Source organism: Octopus bimaculoides, chromosome 24, assembly GCF_001194135.2.
Source record: "Octopus bimaculoides isolate UCB-OBI-ISO-001 chromosome 24, ASM119413v2, whole genome shotgun sequence".
NCBI classification, from domain to species: domain Eukaryota; kingdom Metazoa; phylum Mollusca; class Cephalopoda; order Octopoda; family Octopodidae; genus Octopus; species Octopus bimaculoides.
The window spans coordinates 19,830,144-19,838,787 of record NC_069004.1 but is presented as its reverse complement, the minus strand read 5'-3'; the positions used below and the strand labels follow the sequence as shown (position 1 = coordinate 19,838,787).

The following is an 8,644-nucleotide window of genomic DNA, read 5'->3' as shown; positions in this document are numbered from 1 at the left end:
GTTGAGGTAGCAAACCACGAAACGTGCTTGGAATTCCCTTATATATATCATCATCATCGTTTTTAACGTCTGCTTTCCATGCTGGCATGGGTTGGACGGTTTGACTGAGGACTGGCAAGTCAGATGGCTGCACCAGGCTCCAATCTGATCTGGCAGTTTCTACAGCTGGATACCCTTCCTAATGCCAACCACTCCGAGAGTGTAGCGAGTGCTTTTACGTGCCACCGGTACAAGGGCCAGTCAGGCGGTACTGGCAACGGCCACGCTCGAAATGGTGTTTTTTACATGCCACCTACACAGGAGTCAGTCCAGTGGCACTGGTAATAACCTCGCTCGAATGTTGCTTTTCATGTACCACAGGCACAAGTGCCAGTAAGGCGACACTGGTAACGATCACGCTCAAATGGTGCTTTTTACATGTCACCAGCACAGGAGCCAAGTAATAATAACAATAATCCTTGGATGGAATCTATAAATATTTTAATGCATTGCTACGCACATTTCGCCAAATCACATCCCTTAAGATCACAGTCCATATTCCTGGGATGATTAGCATAGACTGTAGTATCCATGGGTATCAGGTATACCATCTTCATGGAATAGGAGCTTTATTTGCATATTCAAAACTCATAAAAAAATGACAAGCAGAATTATAAGGTTATTATTAAATACTTCACAGCATTTCTTCCAGCTTTATGGTCTAAGTTCAAATTCCACTAAGGTCAATTTTGCCTTTCATCTTTTCAGGGTCAATAAAATAAGTACCAGTATGACACTGGGGTTGATGTAATCAACTAGCACCCTCCCACAAAATTTAAGGCCTTGTGCCTATAGTAGGAAGAATTATTAAACACCAAAGTTGTTTTTGCATCTTATCTTTCCAGGATTGATAAAATAGTCAAGTACAAGGGTTAATATAACCAACTCCTTTCCTCCCACCAAATTTCTGGTCTGCATCTGTTAGAAAGAATTATTATAAGAAAGTTCTACACTGATGTCATCAACAAAGAGAAACCTCATTGACATTTCTGAGCTGATACTGAGAAGTTACCACCACAGAACTTATAAAAACTGTTATTATTTAGATGCAGGTCAGCTCTACTCAAACAGACCCTTGATAACATTCCAGTTGTAACCATAGTCTTTTTTTTCCAGCTTAGGACTACTTTACCCAATGTATCCTATCTTTCTTTTAAGTCAATAGTGTATGGTGAAAGAAATTTAGTTGCTATGTGTCACATAGTGTTTCTGCTGTTTGTCATTACAACTTTTGTATAGCAGAGATAAATTATCAAAAGAGCCTAAATGAAAGAAATTATTAGTGTTACTATTTTTCCACGGATTTAGTTTTGGTTGAATCACATTCTTCATCATCATCGTCATCATCATCATCATTTAACATTCTTTTTCCATGATGGTCTGAGTTGGACAGTTTGACAGGATCTGTATATACTGGATGTTTTTGACACTGGAACTAGTGAGGTCACAACAAGACATGAAAGAACAGAAAAAAACCCTACCCCATAAAAAAGGGGTGGGATAAGTATTTAAGAGGAGGATGTGGCTTTATGCCAAGTGCTGAGAGGTAGTTAAGAAGTCTGTTTTGCATTCGAAGTTTCATTCAACTGCAGAGCATCTTCAGCAAGTCTTGTAACTTAGTTTCAAGTTGACCAAAACAATCTGAGTTGAATTTAGTCAATGGAAAATTGTGTGGAATCCTTCCATAAGGACTGTTCCTATTGGGCGGGGGAACAATTGGAGAACTTAATTCAGTGCTCAGTTTCACACCATCACCTGGCACTTCAGTGTTTTTAACGTAATCTTCTCAATTGCAAGTAATTAGGACAGGTCTATGGTCAATGAACAACTGGATTCCTTCCTTAAACCTATGTCAATACCACTGAAAAAGTTATGGATGCTGTCTTCTTCTGATTAGGTTATTAAAAAATAAAAAAAATATGAAGGCATTGCAAGTGAGAAGTGACAAATGTCTCAACCAAAATTTTTAAAAAGTTAAAAACCTACCTAAATGAAGAAAACGGTTCATAACCTCCACTGTAATCAACACGCAGACGAATAAGGGGTTTCTTTGGTTGTTTAGCATGTCCTGTGTGTGAAGATTCTGGAGGAAATAGAAGTAAATACACAACAAGATATTAAGAGGAAAACATTGTGAGTTTTCACAAATGTAAAAAGTGAATTTATGAAAAAAATAAATGAAATTTCTAATGGTTGTTATTGGCAGAATCATTGACAAAATACTTTGTGGCATTTAGTTACAGCTCTTCATACTTGCATGGTCAAATTTGCCTTTCAACCTTCTGAGATCAATTAAAAATAAAATACCAATCAAATGTTTGGGGGCCAATGTAATTTACTTATCTCCTTCCCTTAAAAAATTGGTCTTGTGCCTAAATTATTATTATTTTAGAGCAGTGGATTGGTGGAATCATTAGAATATCATTCTTCCAATGTTGATAAAATAAAATACTAGCAAAGTAGTGAAGTATAATTTGATATATACTTCAAAAAGTCTGGGGCATTGTGCCCATGCTAGAAACCAACAAGCTGGCTGTTAGTGCATCAGGTATTTATTCTGGCTCTTTATATTTCTTCCACCTTTACATACTGAATTTAAATGCCGCTTAAGTCAACTACATCAACCCTTTCACACTTAGGTTGATAAAATAAGAACCAGTTGAGTACTGGAGTCAATGCAATCAATTAGTTCTTTTCCCCTAAATTTCAGACCCTTTTCTTTTTTTGGAAAGAATTATTAAGTGAGAGAGCAGTGCATGCCATCTAAGTGACACAGGGGTAAAATATACAAAGCCCAGTATACCCATCTGATAAGGGTACACTATGTCAAGATAAATAGGTGGGGTCCAGTTAGAATTTTCTTCAGGTTGAGTAGCCCATCCCGCTCGAAAGGTCCCTGAATAAGGGTTGTTTAAGGATGATAAACAAAACACCCATGTTTCCAGAGGTGAATTATCCAAACCCCAAAGAATTCCTTTCAACACATGGCTATGATGCTTCCCCACTACTTCTGCTTGTGATCAGAGATGCACATATCAGCCACTAAGGGACATGCTCAACTAGTTAAGGTCAAGCAACTGACAAGTAAATCTGTGGTATTGTGCAGAATATTTGCTGTAGCCCATCTTTTTATACCAAGACAAAACAATGTACATGATAACACTTCCAATCAGTTAAGATCAGAAGCCATGAGAGCCACTGCCTGGTACTGCATTAGGGCATTTTATTATTATCATCATTACTATTATCATTATCAAGATGCTGTATTAGAATTGTTAGAGTATTGGAAATTGCCTTGATATATTTGTCCAAGCTCCTTACATTCTGAGTTCAATTCCTACTGAAGTCAACTTTGTCTTTCATCCTGATAGGTCAATAAAATAAAGTAGCAGGAGAGCGGGGGTGATTTAATCAAGTAAATACATTCCCCCAAAATTAGTGAGCTTGTGTCTAAATTAGAAATTATAAAGGTGTAGTCAAAATAATAAAATACCAGCTAAGTACTGAGGCTGTTGCCCCTATTTTAGAATCAATAGTTAACATGGAGTTTCACAAAAGGATCAAATAATAAAATGCTACAAACCAGCAAGACGGACATAATTATCAACTTTCTCAGCACAAAAGTCTTCCATTTTCTTTGAGATTTTCAGATCATCTGGTTTCAGATTTGTTTCCATTAGAACAATATCTTCAATATAAAACTGCCTCACTGTTTCCAAAGGAAGTTTACTTATCTTGAAATTTTTACCATCAATAGAGAGAAGAGCAACATGTTTTTGTACAGCTTCAGATGGACTCAGTGATGTTGCTATAGAGCTGCCAGGCTGACATACATAAAAGTTCTGTACATTATTCCATTCAGGGTCTATTCGGCATTCATGTTCATGGCCCCACACAACAAGATCAATAAAATCATCTAGAAACTGTTCAGGGATATATTTAGTGGCTGAATGCTTGGCACGATTCTGGTGGAGCACACATACATTAAACCAGTCTTCTCTGTCTTCTTTGGGTCGTAGCATGGAGACATTTTTCTTGAGAAACATGCGATGTAAACGCTCATCTTGAATTGATCCAAGTCCAAACAATGCTAGCTTTGTTCTTCCTTTCTGCAAGAGCAATGGAGACAAAACTATTTTGTCAAGAGATGTACATTTGCCAAAGTAGTTAATAAGCCCAATGGTGTGAAACAGATCAAGAGAACAAAGGTTTCCTTGGCCTGTAGGGTCATCATGGTTACCATGGATGGAAAATATTGGGTAGGAAATATTGAGATTTGGATCATCATAGTTCAATGATGGGAAAGTGCAGTGTTCAAAATTCACAGATTGGTCACTAACAAACTCAAATTGTATTGGTTTGTCTCCCATGCAATATTTGCGTAACAGTGCCAGACTGCCATGTAGGATTGAACGAGATGGTTTGTTTTCATGAAACAAATCTCCTCCAAAAAGTATGAAATCAACATCATTTTGCTTGGCTTTTTCAAGGATCTCTTCAAATGTTACAAGGGAATCATTGCCTCGAACAGAATCATTTTCCATATATCCCAGGTGAATATCAGAGGCCAACAAAATCTTGAACTGATGTGAATTGTCTTCTGAACCATCTTGAGAGACCATTATTTTCTGAAAATAAATATTAAAAGAAAATGCTTTACTGAATATTTATTTTTCTCTTTTCCCCATCCACTCCTGCAACTGACCCAACAGCACACCAGCTCTCTTTTATCCCCCTGTTTACTCTGTCATTATTTCTATTCTGCCGCCTTGCACCATCAGGCATCTTCTACTTCTTCTACTCACTCATCCCTGCCCCATTCATTCCTAACCATTTTGTACCTTGAAGGTCCACTCTGACACCTCATCACCACTTATAACACTTTCCAGTTCCATCAGCCTTTTTCTCTCATACTTAATCACTGTTTACTCTTCATTCTCCTAGTATGTTCCCCTACCACTGGAGGTCTTGTAGACTTGCAAGCTGCACGGCAACCTCTAGGGTTGGTGTCAAGCAAAAAGACCCACCAATACATGCTGTAAAATGGTTGGAATTAAAAAGGGTATTCTTGGGCCTGTCAAACTGTCCAACCCATGCAAGCATGGAGAATGGGCATTAAATGACGACGATGATCTATCAGCTACAATAATGGCACACCACATGCCTCATTCCAACCTCAGTGACCTAAGTACTTAAGTAGTCATGATACCATGGTGCCACTGTCCTTCATGAGAGTCCGGACCATAATTTTGGAAGGACAATTAGAGTTCATCTTCTCTTAGCTCAGTTCCCAAATGATGACTTGGTTGGTAATTCTTTCTTACTGTCTGCGTTGTCAAATTGAATGACAGATATATTTCCAAGAGTGAATTGGTTCAAATAGTCAAAAATGGATAACAATTTAAAGAGTTCCCTGACATTAGTGTAACATGGCTAGTGATAGGAAGGGCATCCAGCTGTAATAACTATGTCAAAATATTACAGACGTCATCCGCCAACTTGTCTAGAGGACAGTAACATACAGGATGCTCAAGGCTGGAATGCCTTTGATAAGAGGTATGTTTGATCAAACAATATTAACACTTTTGTTTCAATATTTCAACTGAAATGTACTGCCTTTGTTTCAATTTGTTTTGAAAATAACGAAAACTTTAGTAAAATAACTTTGTCATTATACTGGATAACACAAGTTTTGTTTGTCTAAATGTTTTTAGTGTTTCACAGCTAATTTTTTCCTCCTGATTTCAAAACTACCCTTGAAAATTGCATAGCATCAGTATTTTAGGAGATAATTGCAGTTTTCTAGAGAATGGGAACAAAATTTAGCTCCGATAGTACTTTATTCAACTTATTCCCATTGAACATTAACAGGAACTAAAAATATTTTGTCCTAACATTTATTTTTAAACTAATGAGAAATGTAAGCAAAACTATGATGAGATTATAAGATTTTACTAGAAATGCAGTGAAGATCATGCCCTCCTACTGTGAGCTCCTAAATCTGTATGCACCAATGACTATATATAGTCCCCCATCTTGGTATCTTCTCTCCATTGTAGCAATATTCTGGTGGAATCACTCACCATGTTCCTCACTCACTTGACTTAAGTTTTCATGAAAAAGTCTAAATGCGAATGCAAAAAGTGAACCTTTAATGACATTCTACAGCCTCAATTCTTCTAACTCTCAATGAGTTTTGCTAGAACCTGCTTGTAGTTTGGGTGTTTGTTATTGCCAAGGAATCCATTGACAGTATCTTGAAATGCACACCATGCCTCTCTTTCTAGATCATTTATCACATTTTCAAGTTTTACTGACCTTGGCACTTTCCTTACTTGTCCAATAAATATACCACACTTAAGATAGCTTTGGAAAGAGTAGACGAATTTCTTGACGTGCTTCTCCACCACAATCTAAAGCCTTTACAAACTGCTTGACCAAACCCAGCTTTATGTGAAGTGGAGGTAACAACACTTTTGCAGGCTCTACAAGAGGTTGTCTTATGACATTTAGCTTTCATGGCTGGATTCATCTCATGGGGGCCACTCAGCCTTCTGGTAATGTTCATGATCAACCCTACTGTTCCATAGGCAAAGAAAACATGAATACTTAGTGTACCCACCCTGTAATCCAAGTAAGAAGGCAAGCATTTTAAAGTCGCCACAAGCATCCCATTTAAACTTATACTTTACTTTCTCAAGGAGCTCTTTTACACTGTTATTTTCTTCTTTCATCTGTACTGAGTATGCAATAGGCAGGGATGGATGCTGATTTCCATTGTGTAATAAAGCGGCTTTGAGACTTTTTGCTGAGCTATCTATGAAAAGTCGCCATTCTTCAGGGTTGTGATCGATAACATTCAATATGAGTCCTTTTTTCTTTAATTCTTTCTTTATACTTGTACATTATATAATCCTTAAGCTTAATGTCAGTAGCCATCCCCAAGTTTACGACAAAAATTTTTTAAATCTTTGTATAGAACTGTGTACTTTACAGTTCCAGTGATGCGATGTTTAGCTGTTGTGCGCATGCTCACATGTCCAAGATAGGAAGATTCATGGTAGGGAGAGAGAGCACTGTGGTTCACACAGTGCCGACCCTGGTGTATTGGTAAAAGGTAGTATTTCTTTTTGATTGTGTGTGTTGTGCTTAAAAATGTGTTTATATTCTTGAATGTGATAAAGTGTAGAATTAGATTATTATCCTGCTTCCAGTTAGTGTTGCTGCCAGGATTTGAAAAATAGGGCAGATTCCACCCCACTTATTTTGTGATTTGGGGGGATATTTGAAAAACAAGGGGGAATTCGCAGCGGTGTTCAGTGAACAAATTAAGCACACTACCCAGCAGTAGCTAAAACATGAACCAATCAAATTTGTGTATAAATTTTCTTTTTATGTTTGTTTGTTTTTTTTACACAATATTAAAACAATGGTTTAAAATTTTCAAAGCAGCACCCCCACTAATTTTATCTAAGAGCCACCACTAGTGGCTCATTCATTCGACTAAAAAATTCTTCAAGGCGATGCTTCAGCATGGCCACAGTCTAAAACATAAAAGATAAAAAAGAAACAATGAGGGGGAATAGGGTTGAAAAAAGTCATATATTTTCAAAAATTTTTTTAATAGCATATATGTGTCTATGGAGAGAAAAATATTCTTGTAAAAAGCACCATTCAGGTGTGGTCGATGTCAGTGCTACCTGACTGGTCCCGTGCTGGTGGCACGTAACAAGCACCATTCGAGCATGTTGCCAGTGCCACCTGACTGACTCCAGTGCCAGTGACATGTAAAAAGCACCATTCAAGCGTGGCCGATGCCAGTACTACCTGACTGGCCCTACATATTTGAAGCAAATTTCATTTGAAATAAATTTAATGATATTGCAACAGTTCTGTGGTCCATCTGATTAACACAAGGAGTGGAAAGTAATCATCTAAACTGCTAGAAATAACGGCCAAGTCTACATCATATAACACTGTAACGTCTTCAAAAGGAAGAACATATTCCATGTCCAGACATATTGTGCTTTGATAAAACCGCAAAGGATATTCACAGAAGGATTGCGTTTAAACACAAGTCTGCTGAAAGAGGACAGGCTCGGAGACTAAACAATAACCAAAACTGTACTACACGTGATCGCACGAAACACAACAGTCGTAAATAAAGGGACATTTACAATTGAACTAAGGTTCATTAAGAACTTAACCAAAAACAAAATACCAGACTTGATGCACTACGAGACTCCTCAATCACACTGAAGAGAGAGAAAGAGATGAATAATTTAACCAAACCTAATTTGTTGTTAATAAAAGCAGTAGTCAACAGTCTGAACACGGAACAGGATATAACGAAGCAATTTTCGCGCGAATTAGTTTCGAGGGGAGATAACTCTTTCAGGTTTCAGAATTTTAGCGTCTTCCTTTTTGTTGATAAATCAATCAATAAGTGTGATACATAAATGGCTATTTTACTTCAATGACGTTTCAATGGTGGTCACCGAGTTTTATTTATATACTAGCAGTATAACCCGACGTTGTCCGGGTGTGACTTATTACGCCATCTACGATAAGTCTCGCTAGTCTAAACTAAAAAAGAAAGCCTTAC

The 8,644-nt window shown here is 37.4% G+C and overlaps 1 protein-coding gene across 1 annotated transcript in view; it reads right to left on the bottom strand.

Annotated features, from left to right (window-relative positions):
• The window catches only part of LOC106882263 (double-strand break repair protein MRE11), a 38,762-nt gene extending 30,344 nt beyond the window's left edge, over nt 1-8,418 (bottom strand). Inside the window, exons 1-3 of the mRNA XM_014932877.2 lie at nt 8,332-8,418; nt 3,623-4,667; nt 2,026-2,122 (exon numbers count right to left, since the gene is read on the bottom strand). Coding sequence (XP_014788363.1) covers nt 2,026-2,122; nt 3,623-4,661 — 1,136 coding nt within the window. The 5' untranslated portion in view covers nt 4,662-4,667; nt 8,332-8,418. The remainder of the gene's footprint in view (nt 1-2,025; nt 2,123-3,622; nt 4,668-8,331) is intronic.
• Nucleotides 8,419-8,644: the final 226 nt, after the last annotated feature.